Genomic DNA, 24,962 nt, shown 5'->3' on the forward strand with positions numbered 1-24,962 from the left:
GGGCCAAAGCCCACCCCCCCAAGTTGTGAGGTACCTGCCCCGGCCTGGGACTGGGTGTGGAGGCTGCTCTGGGTGAGCAGAAAGGAGGCGAGGCGGCATTCCCTCTGAAACATGTTTGTGTCCAATTTGGTTCCCAGGGGACCAGGTGCGAGGGGACTGGGGGCGCCCCTCCCCCTCCCCCCGGCGTGTCGGCCATAATGGAGTCTCAAAACACCAAGACACACTCATCAGAAAAGACGGACACAGTGTGCTGCTTAGAGTCAAGGGACGGTCATGATCCATTTACTCGAGGAGGAAAGGGAAAAAAAGAAAAAGAAAAAGAGAGAAAAAAAAAAGAAGAAGAGTAACTCCAGAAAAAGAGACTCGGCTGGTTGTTCCTGGTCAGCGCTGAAAAATCCCCAGTGCCCGACGCCGGTGGTCGGCAAGGGTAGACTACCTTGTAAGCCACTCTGGCCGGACACTTCTTCCCCAGACCCAGGGGCGGAGACATGTGTCTCAGCATCTGATACATGTCCGGGTAAGGCATGCGGCCCCTGGCAGCACCGAAAACAAAACGGGGTAGGAACGGAGAACCAAAGAAAGGGGTGGGTGAAGGGAGAGGGAGAAACAAAACGAAAAAAAAAAAATTAAAAAAATAAAACAAAAAAACAACAAAGATAAAAAACAAAACACCAAAAAAAGGAAAACAAAAAGAAACCAAAACAAAAATCCAACCAAACCAAAAAAAAAAAAAACCACACGAGCCGAAAAAATAGAGAGAGGAAGATGCAGAGAACAATAAAATAGGTGTTTCAAATAAATGGAAAACAGGAGGAAAAAAAATGGAAGAAAAGGTCATTAAAAAAAGATCATTTCACTGCTCATGAGCAGGGAGAGAGAGAGAGAAAAGAGAAAAGTCAGATTCAGTTTTGACTCTGAGCTAGGGTTCTGGTGGGGTTTGGAGGAAAGGCGGGGTCTCATTTTGGAGGGACTGGCACAAGGCTCTGGCTCAGTGTTATTTTAAAAATTGGGTCAAGTTCTCTGGTTTGGCTGAGGCTGGTCTCTGAGGGGGCCTAGAAGGGGAAGGGGGGGGCCAGGGCGGCGGGGGGAGGGCTGGGGGCTTTGGGAGGCAAAGGGTGGAGGGGGAGAGAGTGGAGGTGATGGGGGGGTCAGTGCACAGCTCCGACCCCCCGATGTGTCTGATTTGGGGTGCCGTTGAGACCCTGGGATGGGCAGCTTCAGCTAAGAGCAAGCAGAAATGGCTGAAGGGAACAGAGAGATTATGTCCCATGCTTCATCGAGTCTACGTGACTGCATTCTGTTGGCTAAGAATTCTCTAGTTTAATGCAAGAAAGAGAGATGGCTCTGTTTTTTAGATATATATATATATATATATGAAATATATATATTGAGGAACCCCAAGCCACACTCATTCCATGGATGCTAGCAGGTTTTAGTGGAATTCAAACCTTGCAAGCAACCCTATGAGGACATTTCTTGCCTAAGCCGAGAGGGGGAGATATCACGCGCAATAAACTGTACATATCCTTATAATGAATCCGACCACTGAAAGGAGAAGACAGGGGTTAGTGGAGGCAGGGGTCTGGGCTCACGCTAGCTCCCTGTGCACGCAGCAAGGTCGTGATGCCAGAGGCTGGGGACCCCCGGCTTTGAAGGGGTTGGGGAGACTCAGGGATGAGGGACGGTCCCTGAACTGTTCCCAGACAGTCCGGGGGAAGAGGGTCTCGGTTGGGGTGTGCGAAAGCTCTGGGCCAGGGTGGGCTGGGGTGGGGGTAGGAGGGCCCCCCCCCCAGGGCTCTCTCTGTAACTCCCTTCTTCCCAATCTGCACAGGCTACACTGCAGGGAGGGGGAGCTCGAGGAATAGGGGGACAGCATCCAACTGCTGTGACCTAAAATCAAAAGAGGAAGAGTTAGGAACCAGCCAGAAGTCAAGGCCCCAGACCCGTGGCTCACCCCAGCCTCTTGGTCTCACGGAGGACCTGTCTGGGGCTGTGGGAATGGCAAGGATGGAGTCCTCCCCACCTTCCTCCTCCTGGAGACCTCCCCTCCAGCACTCGGGGTGCCAAGGGCCCCCATTAATGCTTTCTCAGGCCCCCAGCCCGGCTCGAACTAGACTCTTCCATTAGTGGTTGGTGGGCGCTGAGGTTCGGGGTAGCTTCTCTGAGCAGCTCCATGCTGGTCCCCAGGTGCACAGGGTAGAGAACGACCCTTTGGAACCACCACCAGGAGCACTCTGGTGCCCAAGGGTAGGAGAGCTCGCTCCCTTTGTGGCCGCGAAAATGCGAGAACCCCTGAGGCTTTGTATCTTTGGCTCTGGCCTCCTGTCATAGCTGTCCGACACCAGTCTGATCTCACAACCAATGCCACCTGCCAAGGGAGCTAGACCGACCCTGTGTTCCCATCACTCCCAGGACAGCAGAGGCTGAGAGGCCTCTGGTTTCTCCCCCGTCCTCTGTCTGGCTGGCCTGGCTAGCTTGTCCTCACCATCCTGAGGCCTCTCAGTTGCGGGGAGAATCACAGGAGGCTGAAACCTCAATGTTTGATTCCTTCCCTCTTCTCCCAGAAAGCCTGGGCCTCGGGCAGGCGGTCCCCAACCATTTCACCTGTGGCACGTGAGGGCGCTGATCCTTGTCTCTTTCCTCCAGGTTGACCCCTCGGAGATCCCCGCTAGCTCCCCAGCGACCCAAAGACCCAAAGTCCGGGACCTGACCTAGCCTCGTGGGCTCTAGCAGCCAGGGAGAGGTGGGCGATGTGGCTGGAAGGGGCGGGCGACTCCTTACCACGCTGCGGGGTCGTACTCGGCCCAGACACGCACGTACTCATCCAGGTGGTGGGGACCCAGGATGGAGGAATCTCGAGTGAGGTACTCAAAGTTGTCCATGATGACGGCGACAAAGAGGTTCAGCATCTGTGGGGACCCCGGGGGCCGGGAGGGAGTGGGGGAGAGCGAGACACACCCAAACACACGTACACAGAGGCCCGGAGAGAGAGGGAGGGAGAGGGGCGAGATGACAAAAGGGAGACAGAGAAAGAAAAAGATGGGGGGATGGGGAGGAGAGACACACCCTCACACAAGGAACCCCAGAAATGAATGCAGAAATGGAGATGGGACAGAGAGACAAAGACAGAGACAGAGAAATACAAAGAGACAGAGACCAGTAGTGATGGACAGAGACAGAGCCGGAGAGAGAGGGGGAAGACGCTGTGTGAAATGGGGGCCAACCCCAAGGGACCACCATGACCCCACATCTTCCCACACCAGCCCCCCCCAACAAGGCCAAAGTCAGTGCTCCATGTGGATTGTATTCCCAGCCCCAGCACAAAGTAAGCATTCAGCAATTATTTCCTGGATGGACAGATGGACAGATGCATGAGTGAATGAATGAATGAATTTTCTTGCCCTCATCTGCACCCAGTAGCACGTTTTCACATGTCCTTCTGGCCCTTAGCACAGCGGGAGATTACATCATTTTGCCTCCAATCCTTTGCAAATGTTGCATCTTTAGTAAACATCAGGATTTGTCTCCCTGTGGGGAGCAGCATCTGGGGAACCCCCCTCTTTTATCTCTAAGAGGCTGGACCTGGGTGTGGCCAACCCCCAATTTCTGGCTCCCCAGGCACTGGTCAGACAACCCAGGAAGAGCTGTGATTGCTTAGGGAGGGACACATGACCCAAAGTGGTCAATGCGACCCTTCCCTGGGATTTGTGCTGACACCCTGGCCGTCGTTTGGACTCAACAAGGAGAAAGTCTGAGAGCGAAGCCAGTGCGGGAAGAGGGAGGAGGATGGGGTCTGCTGTCAGGATCCCGCCTCACGTGGACTTTTCGGGTACACAAGTCAGTGAACTGTATGTGCTGCTTACATTAGGGAAGTTTCTGCTACCTCTAACGTGTTCTAGTTCTTGCTCGTGGTCCCTGCAGGCCACTCTTTGAAATCTTCCTTCCCTTGGTCTGAATCATCTCATCACAGCATGTATCAGGCCACGTAGCCATTACCTGCTGACTTGTCTGCTGGTTACCCCCGAAGCCTGAGACACCTGTGTTCTGTCTCTGTACCTCAGTGCCTAGCATCAGGTCTGGCATGTAGTAGGTATTCAACAAAGGTATAGATGCAAGCCTAGTAGGTGCTTAACAAATAACCCGTAATCCTAGGCGTCCCTAACTTCAGTGACTCAATTTTTAATTCATCTTCATGATATTGACGAGCTCCCGCTGTGTGCCAGGCACTGTCCTAGGTGCTGGGGATGTGGCAGTGAACAAGACAGAAATCTCTGACCTCGGGGGGCTGATGGTCAAGCAGAGATGTCTTCTAGGGTGCCTGCCCTTCTCAGATGGGCTCTATTATAGGATCTTGTCCTCACATGTATCTATAGCTGCTTGGACAGGGTGGCTATTTGACCAAGGGGTGGGCTGGTCCACTCAGATTCTCTCGCCTGGGAACTTGGAATGGGGCAATGAATGGAGCTTGTGGGTCAGCGGCTGCGGGTGCTGGACTCGGGGGCTGAGAGACAGAGGCTACAAGTCTCTCAGTGTGAGGCCACAGGTCTGAAGGGGGTGAGGGTGTTGGACTTTCGCCGACAGATGCTGGCGTCTGGTCAGGGTCTGCGCTCATCTCACGCTCTCTTGGCAGCTGGCTTCCTATATCCTGCTGGGGGGATCCACGGTCAGGAAACCAGACCAGGGAGGATGGGCGAAGGGACCCCTTCTGTCTCCAGTGTGGATCTGTCTTGTGGGTTGAATTGTGTCCCCCTCAGAAGACATGTTCAGATCCTAACCCCGGTACCTGTGAACCTGACCTTATTTGGAAAAAGGGTCTTCGTGATATCAAGTTAGGATGATGTCGTACTGGATTGGGGGGGGGCCCTAAACCCAATCTGACTGCTATTCCTCTAAAAGAGGAATCTGGACACAGACGCACAGGGGAGAGGATGGAGGTAAGATGCCGGAGGGACAGACCCAAACCAGGGAACACCGGGATCCAGAGAAGCTGGAAGAGGCCTTGAAGGATTCTCCCTTAGAGGCTTTGGAGGGAGCATGGCCCTGCCAACTCCTTGATCGGTTTTAGCCTCCAGAACCGTGGGAGGGTCAATTTCTGTCATTTTAAGCCACCAAGTCTGTGGTCCTTTGTCACAGCAGCCACAGGAACTGTGTACAAGTGTCCTGGGGCCATGGACAGCCAGGGTGCCAGGGGCGGGCTGGGGGTGAGTCAGTCCGCCCTCTTTTCCTTTTAATTCCCGAAGCCAGGAATCCCTGATGACTCCAGGGTTCTCTAGTTCTCTTTCAACCCCATGTAGCCAATCCGTGTATTAAGTCTCCTCTAAGATATCTGGAGAGTTTCTGTTCTCTTAACTTGGCTCTGTGGCTCCAGGAAGAGGAGGGACATAATTAGTATCCCATGGAACTAGACTGGCCGTGGGGACCGACTGGTCCTGGGGACCAGCTCTCAGCTCCGCTAGTTTTTTCCTCAGTAAAACCCAGTGACTCTCGGATAGGGGAGATTCTGTCCTTCCCCCAGTCTCCAGGGGGTCACTGTCAATGTCAGAAGGCATATTTGCTTATCACACCTGAGGCTGGAGGCCAGGAAAGCTGCTAACCACACTGCAATGCACAGAACAGCCCCCCTAACGCTCTGCAGAGACCGAGCCAGGCCCAAATATCAGCAGTGTCGCTGCTGAGAATCCCCGGTTAACTGAATCCCCAGCCGGCGCAGAGACGCTCTGGAGGGAACAAATCTGTGACACAGCCGTATTCTAGAGAAACCTATGCCCCGCAGTGGGAGCCAGGTCAGGGAGGCCCCCCCGACCCCATGCTGCTTGCCCCATCCCCCCACATGCACACAGACTCACCAGAAACGAGCATAGGAAGATGAAGGAAACGAAGTAAAAATAAGCAAATTCATTGCCACACTCGGGAGTCAGGATGCCCGAGTTCTTATCGCACGGCTTCCCACTGAGGCAGGAAAGCATGATGTTGTGCCAAGCCTCCCCAGTGGCACTCCTGGGGGAAAGGAGAGGGGGAACCATCAGGGACCTGGGCACCTGGACCTTGGCACCAGGCCTGGACATGGATATCCTTTGGGGATATTTGCATGGGGGTCCGGAGTTGGACTGGCATGAGTTCAAGTTCTAGATATGCCACCTTTTTGCTCTGGGAGCTCAGAGAGATGATTCTCATTGTTTAGGTGTGCTTTAAAGTTCATTCCGGGGGACTTTAAACAATGCTGATGCAAAAGCCCCACTCTCGCAGACTTGCTTTCAACTGGTCTGGGGTGGGGCCTGGGGACATAGCTAGGTATTTTTTTTTTTTTAAAGATTTTATTTATTTATTTGACAGAGATTACAAGTAGGCAGAGAGGCAGGCAGAGAGAGAGGAGGAAGCAGGCTCCCCGCTGAGCAGAGAGCCCGATGTGGGGCCTGATCCCAGGATCCTGGGATCGTGACCTGAGAGGAAGGCAGAGGCTTAACCCACTGAGCCACCCGGGCGCCCCATAGCTCGGTATGTTTTAAAGGCTCCTCTTCCTCCAGGCTATGATCACTTCTTATTACCTTCTCCCTAGGTCTCTCTGCTCCAGGCACACTGGGATCTCACTGTCCCCAAACATGCCAGCCATGCTCCTGCCTCAGGGCCTTTGCACTCATTATAACTTCTTCCTGACCTGCCCTTCCTCAGATAGCCACAAGATTCTCTCCCTCACCTATTTCTCTTACGCGTCATCTGCCTCCAGGGAGGCATGACCTACCAGCCCTCCATTCCTTTAGATGTTGTTGCTAAATTAAGGAAAAAATTTTTTTTCTCATTCCCAAGTGTACCTAAGATTTATCATTTTAGGGGTGCCTGGGTGGCTCAGTCAGTTGAGCATCTGCCTTCGGCTTGGGTCACGATTCCAGAATCCTGGGATCTAGCCCAGCATTGGGCTCTCTGCTCAGTGGAGAGCCTGCGTCTCCCTTTCCCTCTGCCTGCCCCTTCACCTGCTTGTGCTTTCTCGCTCTCTTTCTAATAAATAAATAAAAATCTTAAAAAAATTGATTTTAACTATTCTTAAGGCTAGAGTCCAGTGGCCTTCAGTACATTCACAATACCGTGCACCTACTTGTCACCACTGTTCACCTGTAGAATCTTTCATGCGTCCCACTCATGCAGTCCCTGGCAATCTCTAGTCCTCCTCTTTACCTCTATGAAATTTGCCTGTTCTGGGCACTTCATGTAAGTGAAATCACACATTATTTGTTCTTTTTTTTTTTTGTGGGTTTTCTTTTTAAAGACTTCATTTGTTTATTTGACAGATCACAAGCAGGCAGAGAGGCAGATAGAGAGAGGGGGAAGCAGGCTCCCCGCTGAGTAGAGAGCCCCATGCAGGGCTCGATCCCAGGACCCTGAGATCATGACCTGAGCCAAAGGCAGAGGCTTAACCCACTGAACCACCCAGGCACCCCCACACATTATTTGTTCTTTTGTGCCTCCATTTCCCTCTTAACCTTGAATCCAACCCCCTCCTGCACTCTCCATCACTAGCTTACTGATGGCCTTTCTCCGGTGCAGGAATAGAAGCACCTGGAGGGCACGGAATATCTCTTTCTGCTTTGTTTACGGTACCTTCAGCAATGCCTGGCACACAGTGGTGTTCAATAAACCACCCACGGATAAATGAAGGAGGGAACTCTAATGCGCATCCAGGATTAAGAAATCAAGCCTCAGGGTCCAATTAGCCTCAATTTCCTCACCTGTCAGATGGGGTTGCCAAGAATCCCCACCTCACAGGACGGTCAGGAGGACTCAGGGACGGTCAGGAGGACTCAGTGATGTAATGCCTGAAAACGCCTTCCATGCTTGTATCCCAGGACCTTTAGCTTCTGCTCAGCCAGGTTCCCTGGGCCCCCCACAAGCCCATGCCAAGCCTCATTGGAGCAGAAGGAAGACAGCACGCCCCCTATAGGAAGAGGAGGGAAAGGACATGCCCCCTACAGGAAGAGGAGGGAAAGGACACGCCCCCTACAGGAAGAGGGGGGGTAAAGGACACGCCTCCTACAGGAGGAGGAAGGAAAGGACACGCCCCCTACAGGAGGAGAAAGGAGAGGACACGCCCCCAACAGGAAGAGGGCACACCGCCACCAGAAGAGAAGCAGGAAAGCACATGCGCCCGCTCACCTGAAAAGAAGCATGAGGGCCTGGAAGAAGGTCCGAAAGTTATTGTGCTCAGTGATTTGGAACTCATCCTCATCACTGTCCTCATCCTCCACGTCGATGCCGATGTTGCCAAACACCTGGGGAATAGGAAGGTAATGAATGACCAGGGGCACCCATGCCCCCAGTGGCTTCAGGGAAACTCCACTCAACCATCATGGCTGTCTCTCCAAACTGGGTTCCCCTGACCCAACCCTGCCTAAGGATGGTGGCCCTCCCAGGGAGGGCTCTAGGAACGCTAGGGGATCGGCACTCACCTGCATCCCGATGATGGCATAGATAAAGAAAAGCATGGCAATCAGCAGACAGACATACGGCAGGGCCTGGTGGGGAAAAAGGCAATAAAAGAGAGTGCCAGGGGGCCTCTTACCCAAACCATCTCCCTCCCCGTCCCAGGGTTCTGCCCCACTGGGCCGGGCAGCCCCGAGCTGTGCCAGAGTGGTGCCAGGGATCGGTGGGCCTTTTTGAGGTCATAGTGGCAAGAAGGCATCAGGGGGACTCTCAAGCTATACCAGGGGCCCGCAGTTGAGAGAAGAGCTCTACAGATCACAGACTCTCAGCAAAGGGCACCACAGAGGCATTTCCACCTCGTTTCTACTTTCAGCCACAGCAGGGGTGGGGGTAAAAATCTTCTCAGCCCTAGACTGGCGGCAGGGGCTCACCTTGAAGGACTGCACAAAGGTCCAGAGAAGAATCCGGATGGTGTAACCCTGACGGAGGAGTTTGATGAGCCGGGCAGCTCGGAAGAGGCGGAGAAAGCTCAAATTGATGAAGTTATTCTGGGGAGATGGAGAGAAAAGGGTGACCATCCACCCACCCCCGGGGGCTCAGAGCCGTCACCACTCACAGAGGCCCCTACATGAAGCCAACCAACAGGAAAAGCAAGCCAGACCCCAAATAAGGAGGGAGAGAAAGCACTATTAATGCAATGGTGCGGAGGAAAAACGTCGAAAAAGGAACAAAGTTGGGGGGGGGGAGGGAAGGGAGGAAAAGGCAACTCAAAAGCATAAACCCTCCCTGCCAGCCCCACCCGCGATGGGGAAAAGGAAAGAAAAAGGAAGGAAGAGAAAGGAACCGGGTGGGGTGGGGAAAAATAACCAAAGAACAAGTGAAAGAAAATATATCCGAATCATCCAATCAGGAAAAAAATCGAGATGGTTTTTGTTTCTCCCAACAACCAAATGCACTGAGACGATAGGACACAAGCGGGTCAAGTTGCCGAATCCATCACACGTGTACGATGCACAAACACCAGGGCAGGGTCGGGGTAGCCAGCGCGCAGGCCTGGTGGACATGTGCGGGTTCCCAGGGCATGTTACGCTCCGGGCCAGAAATGCATCTGTCATGGGACTCAACGGGCCCCCTGCCCTGCCCTGCCCTGCCGAGCTGCCCACCCGCTCCTGCCCGCCCTGACCTCACCCCACGGCCAAGAGGAGCAGCGGCTCGAGCCAATCGGAGAAGCGGAAGAGCATCTTTTCTTACCCCCTTGGCGAGCGGGAATGGGGAGGACGGGAGGGAGCTGGGGCTGGTCGGCTGCAGGGCGAGTCCTCGCTGCCCGCTGAGTCGGAGAAGATGCATTTGGGGCCCTTTTCCCCCCTCTCAGGGATGGCTTCTCAGCTTCTGGGGCTGGGTGGAGTAGCACGGGACCAGGCCTGCGGGAAGCAGGAAGTACGCAGCGCCCGTGGGTGGGTGAGCTCGCCAACAGCCCAGGCCCACCAAGGGGCCGGTGCTGGAGGTGGGGCCGTCCCTGCCCCCAGGACCTCCCTGCGTGGGCCCTGCCTCTGCTCAAAAACCCCCTGACTAGTCACTGCCTCTACCTCCTCCCACCCAAGCCGGGAGAAACCCCCAGGGAAGGGGGCGCGGTCAGCTGGGAGGGGGGCCAGGAGAGCAGCGGGAGGTGGGCCCCTGGCTGCCCCCCCCGGGTCGGGGAGGAGGGGTGGCTGGTCTGCTGGGGCCTCAGCGTCGCTGGTGGGGGACACGTGGCTCAAAGTCACAAATGGACCAAATGTGACTGGCGAAGCTCTCTCGTTGGGCCTGAGCGGTTTTGTTCTGATTAAGAAGAATTGCCAGTGTTTAAAAATCAGATGTCTCCACCAAATATGGTGATTCTGGCAACTCTGGACCTGCCTCCAGGCTGGCAAAAGTTGTCTGGGGCTTAGATATGGCAGCCCCCATGAAGTGGGCCATGTGCCCTCTAGTTTGACGAGGTCCCCCACGTTCTAGAAATGGCACCCGCTTTCCTGGTCTATGGCACCGGCTTTGATGCCAGAGGCACTGGGGTGCGAGACCTCCGCCTTGGGCAGACCAGGAAAGCTCCGCTGGTCACTCTGCCCGCAGGCTGGAGGGGGAGGACCTTTACCTGGGTTCTGCTCTAGGGGATCTAGAGAGCCCTAGACATGGGCCATGTAGCAAGATTTCCACTGGCCTCGCCCTCACCCTTCACATGCGGCAGGGGCGACCATACAGGCTGCCCTGACAATCACAGCACTCCTTTTGCTCTCAAAAGCTCGGCTGATGAATTCTATATGGGCATCCTACTTGGTGGCTCCTGGGGGCTCCCCAGCTACTAGGTCTGGCCTGGGAGCTGAGAGTCAGGGGTGGGAGTTCAAGGAATTTCTGGGGCTGATGGCGGGGGGGGGGGGCGGCTCTGGATTGGTTGGCAAAGTCTAGGATGCTCGTTGGGACCCATCAGTTGGCCCTTGGGCTTCTAGGATGGGGGAGGGGACTGGGAGAGCCTATCCTGACCATCCTGGGCCCAACCACTGTGAGAAGCTCCCAGGGGCCCCAAACAAGCTCCCACTCCCAGCTCAGCTGAGAGTTGCCCCCTGTGCCCAGCTGACCTGACTCCCAGCCCTGCCTGGCTTCCCAGCTCTACCTGGGGATGGGGCCGATGGCCCAGGTGTCCCCAGCCCCTCCCGACCATCCCCAGAGTACAAGCCATCCCTTCACGGGGCGGGTCATAACATGTGGACTCTGCCCAGCATGCAAAGGCAGGCGGGCCTGGAGCAGCTTCCGGGGACTCAGGGTAGAGCGGGGGAGCCTGCCACCATGCAGGAGAAGCAGGGGGTCTCGCAGGGGGACGCGTGCAGAGAGCATGCTGCCCTTCTTGGAGCAGAGGAAGGAGACACATGGGGGAAGTAGGGGTGGAGATGAGAGAGGTCCAGGGGGTGGGGGCAGGGGAAGGTACTTGTGTGCCCTCATCCACCCCTCCGTCGTCTTCTTGGTTCTGCATCAAGTCCTTCAAGTGCTCGCAGAACTTCTGGAGACTTCCCTCTTCCTAGCTTCCATCTTTTCATCCACAGCCCAGGAAGGAGCAGCTGTGCTCTCCTCCAAGCATGCCCCGTGCGCCCTGGTTCAAGGGTGATGGGGTGGGATGCAGGCCCGGGAAGGCTTGTCACGCTCAGGAAGACACGAGAACCAGCCATTGAAGGGTCCAGAGAAATCCTAGCATTTGCAGACCACACCTCCGCAGACCTTGCCCCTGCGCCCCAGATCCCGTAACCACCTGCCTACTGGACTTCCTCCGGGGTGCCCTTAAAGGCACCTCAAACTCTGTGTCTACATCTGCGCTCTTCCTCCAACCTAGTCCTCTTCTGGTATTCCCTAACTTCTGTCTCCCGGTGCAAGCCAGACCCAGATCCCTCCAGGTATCTTTCTCCCCCAGCCCAGACCCAACCCATCCCCAGGTCCTGGAAAAGCCCCTGCTTAGGTGGCCAGTCCCCTCTCGAGGGGATCCTGGTGCTCCCTCGTGGCCTCAGCCATCTTGTCTAATCACACTTCCGTAGCTGCACCTGCTCCAAATCCTCTCAGGCTTCCACAAGGCCCCAAGGGCTTATCCCCTCCTAACGTTTTCACTTTCCCTGGGTCAGCCTTCCTTCACTCTCTTTGCTCCCACACCCCCTCACTGGGAGACCCAGACACCTGCAGGATTCCTCTTGCCACCGGACCTTTGCACGTGCTGTTCTGGGCCTCGAACGCTCTTCTCCCCCCTCTTCTTTTGTTAACAATGCTTATCCTTTAGTTCATAACACAGTTGTAATTTCAGGTGAGTTTGAGAGTGGTTATTTGATCAATGCCTGGCTTCCTCACTTTGGCTTTAGGCGAGAGGGTGGCAGTGATGGTGTTCCCTTCAACCCACTTCCGCTTGCGGCACCACATTCAGAATCATGAAATGTCTAGGGGATGAGCACACGTGGTGTTGCGAGCATGGGAGGGATCCTGGTACGGGGGGGGCGTCCTTCAAAGGGGCGCAGAGTTGGTGGGGATGAGGCAGGGGAAGATAGAATTTACGAGAATGACAAGTGTGCAGGAACAAGGAGTGTGCAAGTATGCAAAGAGGAAGGGAGGGAGAGCGATGGAGATGGTGCGTGCTGGGGCAGGAGCGTGGGTGTGCAGGGGGGAACAGAGAGGGACAGGTATGCATGGATATGTTTGGAGCGGAGAGGACAGAGAGGAAGAGCACCCAAACAAGAGAGTAAGGGGGAGTGTGGGTGTCGGAAAGGGGGGCGGGCACATGGGTTCAGCGATGGTGTGCATGACCTCCTCCTTGGACTTGGAAATTGACGTCTTAGCCAGTCAGACCCACGGGCCTGGAGTGGGGTGAGTTAGCCCGGTGCCTGGGCTCCATGAAGCTGAACAGGAGACAGGGGCGATGAGTGGCTGGCTGAGGGCTCCGAGTGTAGGGAAGCGGGTAAGGGATGGGGTGGGAGACCCAGCCAGCTGACTAGTCTTGCGGGAGGCGTTACACAGGGCAAACCCAGTCTTCTCTTGGCAAAAGCTGTAAACCAACCCATGAAGAAAACCCCAATTCAGAACCCCATAAAAACAATGAGAAGGGGGGTGGCAGGGGAGGGAGGGAAGGAGGGGCTGTTGGAATGAGGAGGGAGTGGGAGTGGGCTGGGGAGACAGACAGAGAGATGGGGTAAGGCGGCTGGGGAGGAGCATCAGGCAACCCAAGTCCAAAGCCCAGGGCAGGACGTGCAGTGCTGACGCGAGAAGATGCGTTCACAGTTAATGTAAGGCATTTAGACTTCAGAAAGAAGTAAGACCAACCGGATTCTAGATGCAGATGTTGAAGATGGAGGGGGAGCGGGCGGGCGGGGGCAGTTGGGAGGCGTGTTCAGCGTTTTTTAGGTTGATTTGTAACCAGTGCCAAAAAACCAATGGGTTTCGGTTCCCGGGCGGGGAGTGGGGGTGGTGGGTTGGGAGATAGTCATTGGTGTATGAACACACAGACCACGTCATGGATGAACAAATGAATTTCATAGTGCATTTTGATTGGATGAGTTTTTCAGACGGCGTTGTGCCAATATACAGTTTAAAGAGCAGGCATGAAAAGAGACAAGACAAGAAACACAGTCATTATCCATTGAACGCAGGGCAAACCCACGTCACCCGGCCACTTGGGGGCGGCAGCTGAGGCCCAGGGGGTCCCCGGAGCCCTCTCCCTCCCAAACCGTGGGGACTTGGCCTCGCGAGGGTCTGGCTCTTCCTGCCTCAGCCTGAGCTGCGCTCTGGCTTGACCTAGCGGGCTTACCTGGGAGGCAGAAAGGGGAGGCTGTGGGCTCCTTGCCCCGCAGGTTGGGAAAATTAACATCCTAAAAGTGTCCACACACCCACCCTCTATCTTTCCCCTCCAGATGATTCTAATTCAGGGCCCCAGGGAGATGGGGCCAGGGAGGTGGTTGGCCCAAACCCCAAATACCGCAGACCCAAATACCTTCACGGTAATAATAGCAATAATAGTAACCACCATTTGGAAACAATCTATTTCCTGGCAGGTTCTGTGCCAAACCCTTCACGTGGATTGCTCACACCTGTTGAAAGCTGCCGAGACTCCCTCCCTAGATAGATCATCAGTCCCCTGGGGGCGGGACAGGCATTCTTGTCTGTTTTGGCTTTGTCAGTTCCGGGCACTTACAGCAATGGCTGGGATGCAGCAGGCGCTCAGTGAATGCCTACTGAATGCATGGGTGAACGTGGACCTTGCAGGGACCCAGTGAGGTTAACTGCAACCACTGGACCCATTCTACGTGAGAGGTGGCGAGGCAAGCCAGTCGAAGTGAACAGCTTGTAGGGAGGGGTGTCTGATCACTGTACTAGTCCTGATGTTCTTGAATTCGGGGCCCGGTGCCTCACCCTCCTGTCCTTCCCTAACCTGCCAGCCTGGAGGATGGGCCCCTGGGGTCCAGCCTGATGGATCTTTTATTGGTGCCTGGAGGTTTCAACTAACTTCCTCCACTTGTGCGGCTGGGGTGCTGGGCCACCCTTCCGACCTCTCAACCCAGAGGGCCACTGGTTCAAAACTGTCGTGTGCTCAGCTGGATGGTGAGATATTGTGACTGCCAACGGGAGCTCTGGATCCCTTAGAAACTCAAGACAGCAATGAGGCCCTCCAGGTCCTTGGCTCCTGCAGGTGGACCCTCCTCATTCCGGCTTCAGCACCTGGGCAGGTAACATCTCCCCATGGTGGCCACGTGCTGGGCACTTTGTCATCCTGTTCTGCCTCCCTCGCCTCCTTTCTGTGAGCGGTCTCTCTTTTCTGATCCCTTCAGCTGAATCCTCCAAGGGAGTTCTTTGCTGTCCTGACCCCCTGACCTGGACCACCGGCTAATTCACGTGACTGTTTGGCACAGCACCTGTCGTGCATCTGAGTGGGCCGTTCTCGCCAGCCATTATATTTATTGCTATTATGATGAGGTTGATGCGCCCCACCCTGCCCTTGGCTCCAACAGTCTTTGCCCTTTTGCTCTCCCTGTGAGGATCTCCTGCCCTCCCCCTAGTCTCCTGAGGGCTCCCGAGCCTGTGCTCACTCGCAAATGGCCAAGGAAGGGGTCTGAGGTAGGAGCTCTGGGGCCCCGAGTCTTTCAGATGAGGGGGAAGGACGAGGTGGCTTTGGGGCCACCGCAGAGATGCCCAGAGACCCCCGCAAGTCACAAGTCTCCCAAGCCTGGGGATGGAAGAGGGTGGACATCCTGGGAACCTTCCTAAGGTCCTGGCAGTGGTGTCCCCTGTTGGCTCAATGGCCACAGCTCCCTCCTGAACCTCCCCCCACGAACCAGAAGGTGGTTAGTTCAACCAGAATGGACTTGAAGCTGGTTTTTTCTGGGTCCCAAGACTGTGTGGTGTTTGGGGGCAGGGCTCAGCCTTGGGGTCTTGTAATTGTCCCAATGCACTCATCCATATTATATATTCATAAATCAACAGCCAAGAGGCAGGGAAGTTCACGCTGCAGAGCTGGCCCCAGAACTGTGGCTTTGGGCTCCCCCGTCTCCCTAAGTTGCCCTCCTGAGGGGCTGCCCTTGTCCCTGGGGTCCCCAATTCTCCCTCTTTGGTCACGGTCAAGTGCTGGCCCCAGTTAGCTGTGGCTCTTGGGACCGCTGCTTCTGGAAGATTCCCCCATTCTCCACCCAGCCAGGAGTTACCCAGAGAGAAGCTGGTGGGAAACTTACCCCAAACTCCGTCACGAGGATGTCGGTGATGCTGCCCAGAACAGTCACAAAGTCGAAGATGTTCCAGGCATCGCGGAAATAATTCTAGAATGGGGACCCACAAGACAGGGATGCCAACGCAGGGCTCCACGCCCAGCTGTCACGACCAGCCCCGGGGTACATTAGGGGAACAGCTGCCTATCATCCCGAGTGCCCACAGCATTTATGGTCATTCAAATGGCAAAATGCTGTGTGGGCTGCTCAGTATCATCTCCTCTGAGCTCCCCCTCCCTGGGACTAAACAGATCTCCCGGCCCCAGAGGGGGGCCTCTGCAGCCTGAGTCAGCTCTGCTAGAGAGAGGGCTACCCTGTGGGCTTGCCTGTCCCTCTGACATATAGCTCCCTGACACCCCAGATGCTTTATAAATGATGTCACTGGGATCCTCACGTAGACCCTCAGAGAAAAGGATTATCAACCATTTTTTACAAGGTGGCTGAAGCTGAGTGAGGCCACTTGCCCATCTGAGGCAAACAGCACAGATGTGAAGAATCAGGATTTGAACCCAGGCCTGGGTGAGTCCAGAGTTTGTGTTCAAGACCCCACTCGTTATAGCACGCTCGCTAAGAGTGGGTTGTGGGTTCATATCCCCGCTTTGCTACCATCGTGCTGTGCGGCTGTGGGCCAGTGACTTAACCTCTCTGTTCTTCCACTACCTAATCTGAAAAAGAGATAGTAACAAGCACACAGGCCTTCCTGGCACACCGCAGGCTTCACTTCCTGGTCCCCCTCGTGGTTCTGTGGGGCCACGTGTCTCATTATAGCCAATGGGTTTTGAGCAGAGATGGCCAGTGTCGGGCTCACCAAACTCTTTTAACCCTGGGCTTGGTGACTGTCCATGTTCCAGGTGGTGGCTGCTCTGTGGGCCTGGGTCCCTGTGTAACTATGAGGCAAAGAGCCTCCTCCCTTTGAATGTCAACAAAACATTTGTTGACCGAAGGGATTTAGATGTGGGGGTTGTTTGTTTCTGCACGTAAACTTGATCTATCCTGACTGGCACAGCCCCGGGCAGGGTGCTGGCTTGATCGGGCCACACAGGGACAGCACACTGCTGTGAAAATGCTGAAATGTTTCCCACGGTTTGAGTTCACACTGAGCAGCACCTTTGTCTGAATCCAAGGGTCTGGTTGAAACAGAGAGTCCTGCTCTCAAGGCTCAGGGCGACCCACACGACACGTAGGCCTTTCCAGCATCCTACAAAGCAGAGGCCAACAATTGGCTCGGGTCCCATACTGAGAGATCCGTTCCTTCTCTGAGTGTCTGACCCTGTGGCAGCCCTCTGCCTCAGAGAGAAGAACCCCGGCTTTGGAGCTGCGCTTTCCAAGATCAAATTCTTTCAGCCTGAGTTAAATGTCGTCAGAGTTGGACTGGTTGGGCCTTAGAGCCCCCTCCTGGAAGCCAGGGGTATAACAGCAATCAGATCAGGCATGAGAATGCAAGCGTGAAGTTTGGTTATACAGTAGGTGCTCAATGAATGGATGCTATTGTATACTCAGCTGAAAGGAATTCAGGTTTTACAGGCCCTTTTAGTGTTTTCGTAGATGCTGCCAGGGCCCTGACCACCTCCCCTCATATTGTGACTACACGTCTTCAGTTACTCTGCCCAGGGGCATTCTCTTTGGATGGGAAATTAAAATTCTCTTTGTGGGAAATTAAAAGCTCCCCAGGGAGCAGCCCTTGACTCTGACTGATGGGCACTGGGGGATAACTACCCCAGCTCTCTCCTCCCCTCAAGTGAAAGAACTGTGACGTATGTGCTCTCTGCTGCCTCCTGTTGACCCTCAATGGAACTGTGTCCCATAATACCCCCTGTACTGGCTGCCTTCTGGCTCCTGCCTCACTCCCCACCCCCCACGCTGAACTTCCTAGCTTTTCAGGTAAATTCCTTGCACTCACTCCTTATCTCAAGCTCTGTTCTGGGGAGTCTCAGTGAAGGCAGCTTTCTAGGTGTCTGGCCACAGGCCTCAAGCCCCTGGACTAGGAAGCTCCCCCCATCGCCTAAATTGCACATGGTGAACTTGGGGCTTCATCTACACTGGTGAGAGAGGCTCCACCCCCATGGGATGGTCAGGGCTGGGGGAGCTAGAACCCCAGCCCTCGGGCAGAGCCACTTTCATTACCAAAAGATGGACTGGGGATTCAGAAATTGCACAGCACAGCTGCATCGGGCAGGTCCTGTGCCTGAGCCCACACCACGCTCCCCTCAGCCCTGGGAGGCTGGCATACAGCATTCCTATTTCTAGAGTTGCCTCGCTTGAGGCCAGGTAGCTAGAAAGAAGCTGGGGCAGGATTTGCACCCAGATGCGGGCACACCAGAGCCCGATCCCCATCCCCCACGCATGTCCTGCCATCCATCCTGGTGGCAACCCCGGGACCCCAATGCTGAGTTGGTGCCACTGCTCAGGATGGAGGGTACCTCCCCCGCTTGCCTGGTGTTCAGCACAGGACCTGAGAGCCCAGGCTGTCTCTTGGACTTGGCTGGGCTATTTGTTAAAGATACAGATTCCGGGGGTGCCTGGATTGCTCAGTGGGTTAAGCCTCTGCCTTCGGCTCAGGTCATGATCTCAGGGTCCTGGGATCGAGCCCTGCATGGGGCTCTCTGCTCAGTAGGGAGCCCACTTCCCCCTCCTTCTCTGTCTGCCTCTCTGCCTGCTTGTGATCTCTGTCTGTCAAATAAATAAGTAAAATCTTAAAAAAATACAGATTCTGGGATCCCCACCTGACCAAGGGAATCTGAACTTCTGGGGTTGGCTCGGGGGCACCATTCAATTTTAAGAAATCTCCCCAAGCGGTCCTGATAGGTAAGAGGGTCGGGAGCCTCTGCCTTGGAGGAGAGGGGTGGGGGTGACGAGGCTTCCTGTGACCCTTCCTGGCATTTACGGGACACTCCATGCCAGGCTTCACTTTTTATCCAGACACACTTGATCTGTGCTGGGGTTTGCACGGGCTCTTCTGAGGAAGGGGAAGAGGACGGGCCCTTGCGATGGGCGGGGGGTGACACAGCCGAGATGTGATCTGAATTGAGGGCTCTCTGGTCCCAACAATGACACTCTTTGCTGCCTCAGGAAGCCATGGTGAGGAGCCAGCCTCCACCCCATTGAGAGCCTGGCTGTGGCCACCGACTGTAGACCATTCTCCTCTCCTCAGGGAGGTGGACTCAGCGGCTGGTGGGGAGGAAGCCATCTTGTATCGAGTCTGAGCTCGGCCACTCACTGGGGGAGCTTCTTGAAGTCACCCCAACACACAACCCCACCAGTTCAGGCTTTCTCCACTTTTTTTTTTTCTTTTTTTTTTTTTTGGCTCTGAACCTCCTTGGCTGGGAAGACTTTCTTAGAGGAAGCTTTGTAAATGCATAAAACAAAATACCCAGGATGGCAAGGGCCCCTGTTATCTTTAAAATACGCTGATCACAGTATTTTTTTTCAACAATCTAATTAATTAATGCACTTCTTTGTTAACACACTACATAACTTCTAGCTATAGGTTTGAGAGTCATCAGCATCTGAAGTGAGGGTGAACATAAAAGAAATTTGGAGGTGCCTGTGATCTCTTATCACGCCCCAAGAAAACATCTGATTTTTTATCGGGAACCCAGGCTGTACTGAGGGTAACATGGCAGGGGGCTGTCTGCCTTCAAGATGGAAGGAAATGTGAAAGTCCGATTAGTGGCTTGTGGAAAATAAAGATGTGGTTTTTTTCCACCCCCGTCTGATTTCACACACACTCCCCACACTGATCAATGGGCCTCTGGCTAAGACCTCCTGTATTAGTGGGAGATGAAGGCAAGCTAGTGGGGCCCTGACTGCATTTAAAAAAGAAAGGCAGGGGTGTGTGTGCCTGGGTGGCTTGGTAGGTTAAGCCTCTGCCTTTGGCTCAGGTCATGATCTTGGGATCCTGGGATCCAACCCTGCATCGGGCTCTCTGCTTGGCAGGGAGCCTGTTTCCCCCTCCCCTTGCCTGCCTCTCTACCTATTTGTGATCTCTGTCTTTCTGTCAAATAAATAAATAAAATCTTAAAAAAAAGAAAAAAAAAAAAAAAAGAAAGGCCGGGCCATCAGTGGACACACAGCTTAGCGCACAGGACACACAACAAGGGCACAAATCATCTCTGCTGTGTTTGGATGTCTGCCTGCTGCCTCCCTTGTAAAATGTACGTATTTCTGTGGATTGTGGTTTAGAACGGCTGGAACGCCATGGGCTTGGCCTGTCTGGATCTTGCTTTCCTTAAAGCGCATGGTAATTATGCCCAGCGCTTTGGATCACTTCGAGGAATGACTGCACCAGGATGCGCAGAGGACCCAAGAACCCTCAAATGTTGGGTCTCGTTGCTGTCACTCGGCAAGCGTGCAAACACCTCCGTGGGGTCTGTGGGCACTGGAGGGATGCTCATGCTACTGCTGGGGTTGGGGGTCCTGGGGCAGGTGGGGAGACCAACACCCCAGGACCCAGTGCCCCTCTGGACGTCCCCCACAACCCACGGCTCTAGCCCCAAGGCCGTGCTTACCAGAATCCCAAAAGCCATGACTTTCAGCACACATTCCAGAGAGAAGAGGGAGGTGAAGACGATGTTGAATACTCTCAGTGCGTTTTCATAAGCCACCGAGGCCCCATAGAACTGGAGATGGGAAGAGGACAGACAGTGGAGTCAGCGGGCAGGGCGGAGGCTGGGAGGCAGGTGGCTTCGCGACTATCCTGCCCCGGGGCAGGTGGGACTTGGACACTGGGCTTCCCAACATCCTGTGGAGGCGACCCAGGTCCCAGGCAAGCCCTCTGTGGGCTAGGCTAATCTTTTCACAGCAAAACAAGCATCCCAGATCCTAGGACTGCCTGCCTGATGGCACTCCTGGGGGAACGAAGGAGGACATCTGTAGCATCTTTCTGCGGGACTTTCTGGTTTTTTTTTTTGTTTTTTTCCCTTCAGATCTCTCTCTCTTTAAATCCTTACCTGTGAACTCCCATAAGATCACTCCCTAGCCCAAGACTTAGAACACCTCCAGGACCCCCAAATCGTTCCTTGTATGCCTTTCCAGTCAGCAGCCCACCCCAGAGGTAACTTCTATTCTGACTCCCTCTGAACTCTTCTTGCCCAAACTGTTTAATTAACGTTCAAGTTTATAACCTTGAGCCCTGAGTACCAGGTTACAGGAGACATGGCAGGTAGAGGAAGAGGTTACAGTTCCCCACGAGAAAACCCATGCACCCGGCGGGGGGACCATTTTCATTCAACTCATCTAGTTTCCTCAAGAAGTCCACAGCATGGGGGACAAAAAGGAAGGGCGAAGATGGAGTTGTAAAAGACAAAAACCAGAGAAAATGGGTAGCCATTTGTATTTTGGCTCAAAAAACAACTCCTGGGGCACGTGGGTGGCGTGGTTGGTTAAGCGTTAGATTCTTGATTTCAGCTCAGGTCACGATCTCAGGGTCGTAAGATCGAGCCCCATGTCAGGCTCTGAGCTCAGTAGGGAGTCTGCTTAAGATTCTCTTTCTCCTTCTCCCTCTGCCCTTCCCCACTTCTAAAAAACAAACAAAAACCCAACTCTTGCTGTAAAAGACATTTTGGGGATGTATCTTAGAGAATTGTCACTCATCTTGTTGAGCTTAAGAATATGTAGGAGGGGGCGCCTGGGTGGCTCAGTGGGTTAAGCCTCTGCCTTTGGCTCAGGTCATGATCTCAGGGTCCTGGGATCGAGCCCCATGTAAAGCTCCCTTCTCAGCGGAGAGCCTGCTTCTTTCCCACTCCCCCTTCTCCTGCTCTCTCTAATAAATAAAATCTTAAAAAAAAAACCATTGTATTTATTTATTTGATGGGGGTGGGTGCACAAGTAGGCAGAGTGGCAGGCAGAGGGAAAGGGAGAAGCAGGCTCTCCACTCAGCACGGAGCCTGATACAGGGCTTGATCCCAGGACCCTGGGATCATGACCTGAGCCGAAGGCAGCTGCTTAACTGACTGAGCCACCCAGGTGCCCCTCTAATAAATAAAATCTTAAAAAAAAAAAAGAATATGTAAGAAAACTTCTTCTTAGAAATACATACTGAAGAATTTAAGGGCAAAATACTGTGGTGTTTATCATTTAAAATAATTTTAAAAATAGATGAAAAGTCCAGAACGGGCAAATCCATAGAAACATAATGCAGATTGGTGGTTGTTGGGGGCTGGGGGAGGGACCCGGGGTAGGGGTGGCTGGTCATAAGGATGGGGGGGGTCCCTTTTTGAGGCAATGAAAATGTTCTGGAAGTAGGGAGAGGTGATGGTTGCCCAACCTGGTGAATGTACCATTGAACTGCACACTTTGAAATGGTTAATTTTACGTGATGTGAATTTCACCTCAAGAAAACAGAGAAAGTAGATGAAGCAACCTTAGAATCGTGGGCACCTCTGGGTGCTGGAGACTAGGTACTCATGAGAGTGGGGTCTGGGGACCCGCGGCCTCAGTATCCTGGGGGATCCTGACTTGGAATGTCAGGATCCCAGCCCGATTCTGCTGAACCGAATTCTGCATGTTAATGAGACCTCCAGATGATCCGTGAACACACGGCAGCCTGAGAAGCGCTGTGCTATACTATTCTTTTCTCTTTGAAACTGCTCATGATTCTAACAATGAAAACATAAAAGAACTTGCTTATGGGGAAGCGTTTCAAGCAAAAATAGGCACTGCTTTTTTGCCAATCCAAAAATGAATAGCTTAAACATCGAGTGTTTTTGAACTGTCAAAAGATGTGCTCGTGTCTTTGCCTCAATGTCCTCATTCAATCCTTGTCCCCACCCGGGGACGGGAGGAGCGTGCTATTATGGTCATCCCCATTTTATTGACAGGGAAACTGAGGCCCGAGCATTGCTGGTCCCTTGCGCAAAGTTAAATGCTGAGATAAATGGCAGAGCTGGGCTTATATCCGGCCCTTTGGTTTCCAAACCACAGGGTGAGACGTTCTGACTTTTCACCCTGAAGAGGCTCTGTGGCCCCAAGAGTTGCGAGGTCCTTGCCTGCCCCTCCTTCCTCAGTTTAGCCACAGGACATTTATAAAGGGCCTCCTGTGCCCTTAAGGCAAGGATTCCTTGAACCCCAGGAATTCAGGGGTGACTGGGACTTGCCTGGGCCCTCGGAGCTCACAGGCTGGTGGGGGAGCGTGCCGGGCAACCCGACGCTGATATGATATGGCTCATGGGATCACTGGTGCTTGCAAAGACAGGTGCCTTGTGCAGTCATGGGAGGTCGGGAATGGCTTCCTGGAGATGCAGGTGGAAGGAGCTAGCCAGGCCGAGGGGTGGCAACTGTGTGTCCGGCAGAGGGAACAGCCGGAACAGAGGCTCTGCAGTGGTGACGGAGTGTGGTCTGCCTGGGAAACTTGGGGCACATGGCCCCAGTGGGCCAGAGGAGGGCGGGTGTGAGGGGCGGGCACGCATGGGGCTTACGCAGGCTGGGGGCTCACCTTCATCATGAGCACGATGGTGTTGAGAGCGATCATGGCCATGATGGTGTACTCGAAGGGCGGGGACACCACGAACTGCCACATTCGGTACTGGAAACTCTGCTTGTTCTGGGGCATGTGTCGGGTCAGCGGTTTGGCACTGATGGCGAAGTCGATGCAGGCTCTCTGCAGGAGAGAGGCCGGTGGTGTGAGGGCCGGGAGTAGGAGTGCACCCTCCATCTCACTGGCCACGGCTCTCGGGCACATCTGCTCGAGCCTGTCCCCAGCCGGGATTGCCCTCTCCCAGAAGCCCTTCACCAGACCACTTTCTTCTGCCAGCAGCTGCGGCTCCTTGAGAAGTCATGGTCTGCCTGATCTTGCGCTAACATGCCCCTTGTGACCTCCCCGAATCCCCGCAGCAAACACGGGAAGTGGGTGCTCTCCATAACCCTACTTTGCAGGGGAGGAAAACAGAAACTCAGAGAGGTTAAGCCCCTTGCCTGACGCGGCACAGCTGCCAAGTGGGCCAAACCTGAACCTGAACCAGAGTCTGATTTGAAGTCTGACTGTTCTTTCCTACTGAATATTTTGCTTCTTTTCCTCCTTTGCTTTACAGGAAGGAGGAATAATGGCTGCTCAGTCTTAGGGGCCAAAAGAGCAGAGGAAGGATGGATTTCAGGTCCTCTTCCTAGCTTGGATGATTCTAGAAGGGCAAAGAGCCAGGTCTGTCCTCTCTGGAGGACTGGATTTTCATTCATAAATATTCACCACCCTGCCCTCGGGGAGATCATATTCCCTCACCCCGCTGATATCAGACATTGATGTGTGACTTGCTCTGGCTAATGAGATGTGGACAGAAGGGACACGTGTCCCTTCGGGGCACAGAGCACAAAAACTGGACCGGGGTTTGCCATTCTCTCTTCTTGATCTGCAGAGACTCAGAGGGTAACCAGAGTAAAGATGACGTGGACCAGAGTCCCCCGAGACATGTGGTGTTAAGCAAGAACTCCATCAATCCCTTTGTGGGTATCTGGCGCCGAGATTCTGGAACGGCAAAACTATTCCAAACTGACTGGTACAGACACCTGCGGTCGGTGTGTCTTCCTCTGGGAACCCCAGGACGGGCTGTCCAGCAGATGGACTTCTGCCTGCAGGATGCTGCTGTGCCCACCCCAGATGCCCCCCAAAGCTGTTTCCTCAGTGTGTGTGTGTGTGTGTGTGTGTGTGTGTGTGCGTACGTGTGTGTGCGCATGCGCGCATGTATGTGTGTGTATGGGGGGTGTCCTCAATTTTTAAACAAGGGATGCAGGCGGGAAGTAGCACCTCATTTTTCTCCAGGCTGTATTCCTCCATCATCTTGTCCCCCTGCTCCTGGAAGGTGATGATGATCAAGGCCACAAAGATATTGACGAAGAAGAAGGGGAAAACCACGAAGTAGACGACGTAGAAGATGGACATCTCCATGCGGTACCCGGGGCTGGGGCCCTGGTTCTCAAAGGTGGCGTCCACGGAGTGCTTGAGGACTCTGTGAGGGGTGGGGTGGGGAGAGGGGGCAAGTGGGTGGGTCACAGGAATGGAGGGAGATGTTAAGAGAAAACAGCAAAGAAATGAGAGTAGTCATTGTTTTCAGATGCCAATGACTGTGGTGACTTTACAAAGCCAGAAGTCTTCCCACCTCCTTTGTCTGTGGGGAGGATCAAAACCAGCATCCGTTACCTGCATCAACGCTTCTGGAAGGTTATTAAGTGCTGGGCATGATTTTATTTATTTTCTCGGCCACCCTCTCAGGGAGGTTACCACTGGCTCCTTTTTGCTCATGAGGAAATTAAGGTGTAACAAATTAAAGTGACCTCCTGAAGTTCACCCACTAAGGTCTGGCCAAGTTG

The 24,962-nt window shown here is 54.1% G+C and overlaps 1 protein-coding gene across 23 annotated transcripts in view; it reads right to left on the reverse strand.

Moving 5' to 3' along the window:
• The window catches only part of CACNA1A (calcium voltage-gated channel subunit alpha1 A), a 286,232-nt gene that overhangs the window by 18,403 nt on the left and 242,867 nt on the right, over nucleotides 1-24,962 (reverse strand). For 11 of the 23 annotated variants that reach the window (XM_032312798.1, XM_032312787.1, XM_032312900.1 and 8 more), the window contains 11 exons: nucleotides 24,400-24,601; nucleotides 23,098-23,262; nucleotides 20,174-20,284; nucleotides 15,633-15,716; nucleotides 13,234-13,239; nucleotides 8,844-8,960; nucleotides 8,439-8,504; nucleotides 8,146-8,261; nucleotides 5,847-5,997; nucleotides 2,782-2,909; nucleotides 1,449-1,545 (listed from right to left, as the gene is read on the reverse strand). In XM_032312798.1, the coding sequence (XP_032168689.1) occupies nucleotides 1,449-1,545; nucleotides 2,782-2,909; nucleotides 5,847-5,997; nucleotides 8,146-8,261; nucleotides 8,439-8,504; nucleotides 8,844-8,960; nucleotides 13,234-13,239; nucleotides 15,633-15,716; nucleotides 20,174-20,284; nucleotides 23,098-23,262; nucleotides 24,400-24,601 (1,243 nt within the window). Of the gene's footprint in view, nucleotides 1-436; nucleotides 534-1,448; nucleotides 1,546-2,781; nucleotides 2,910-5,846; nucleotides 5,998-8,145; nucleotides 8,262-8,438; nucleotides 8,505-8,843; nucleotides 8,961-13,233; nucleotides 13,240-15,632; nucleotides 15,717-20,173; nucleotides 20,285-23,097; nucleotides 23,263-24,399; nucleotides 24,602-24,962 lie in introns of all 23 variants that reach the window. The other 12 variants (XM_032312908.1, XM_032312778.1, XM_032312850.1 and 9 more) reach the window with 3 other exon arrangements.

This window comes from Mustela erminea, chromosome 1 (genome assembly GCF_009829155.1).
Source record: "Mustela erminea isolate mMusErm1 chromosome 1, mMusErm1.Pri, whole genome shotgun sequence".
Taxonomy (NCBI): domain Eukaryota; kingdom Metazoa; phylum Chordata; class Mammalia; order Carnivora; family Mustelidae; genus Mustela; species Mustela erminea.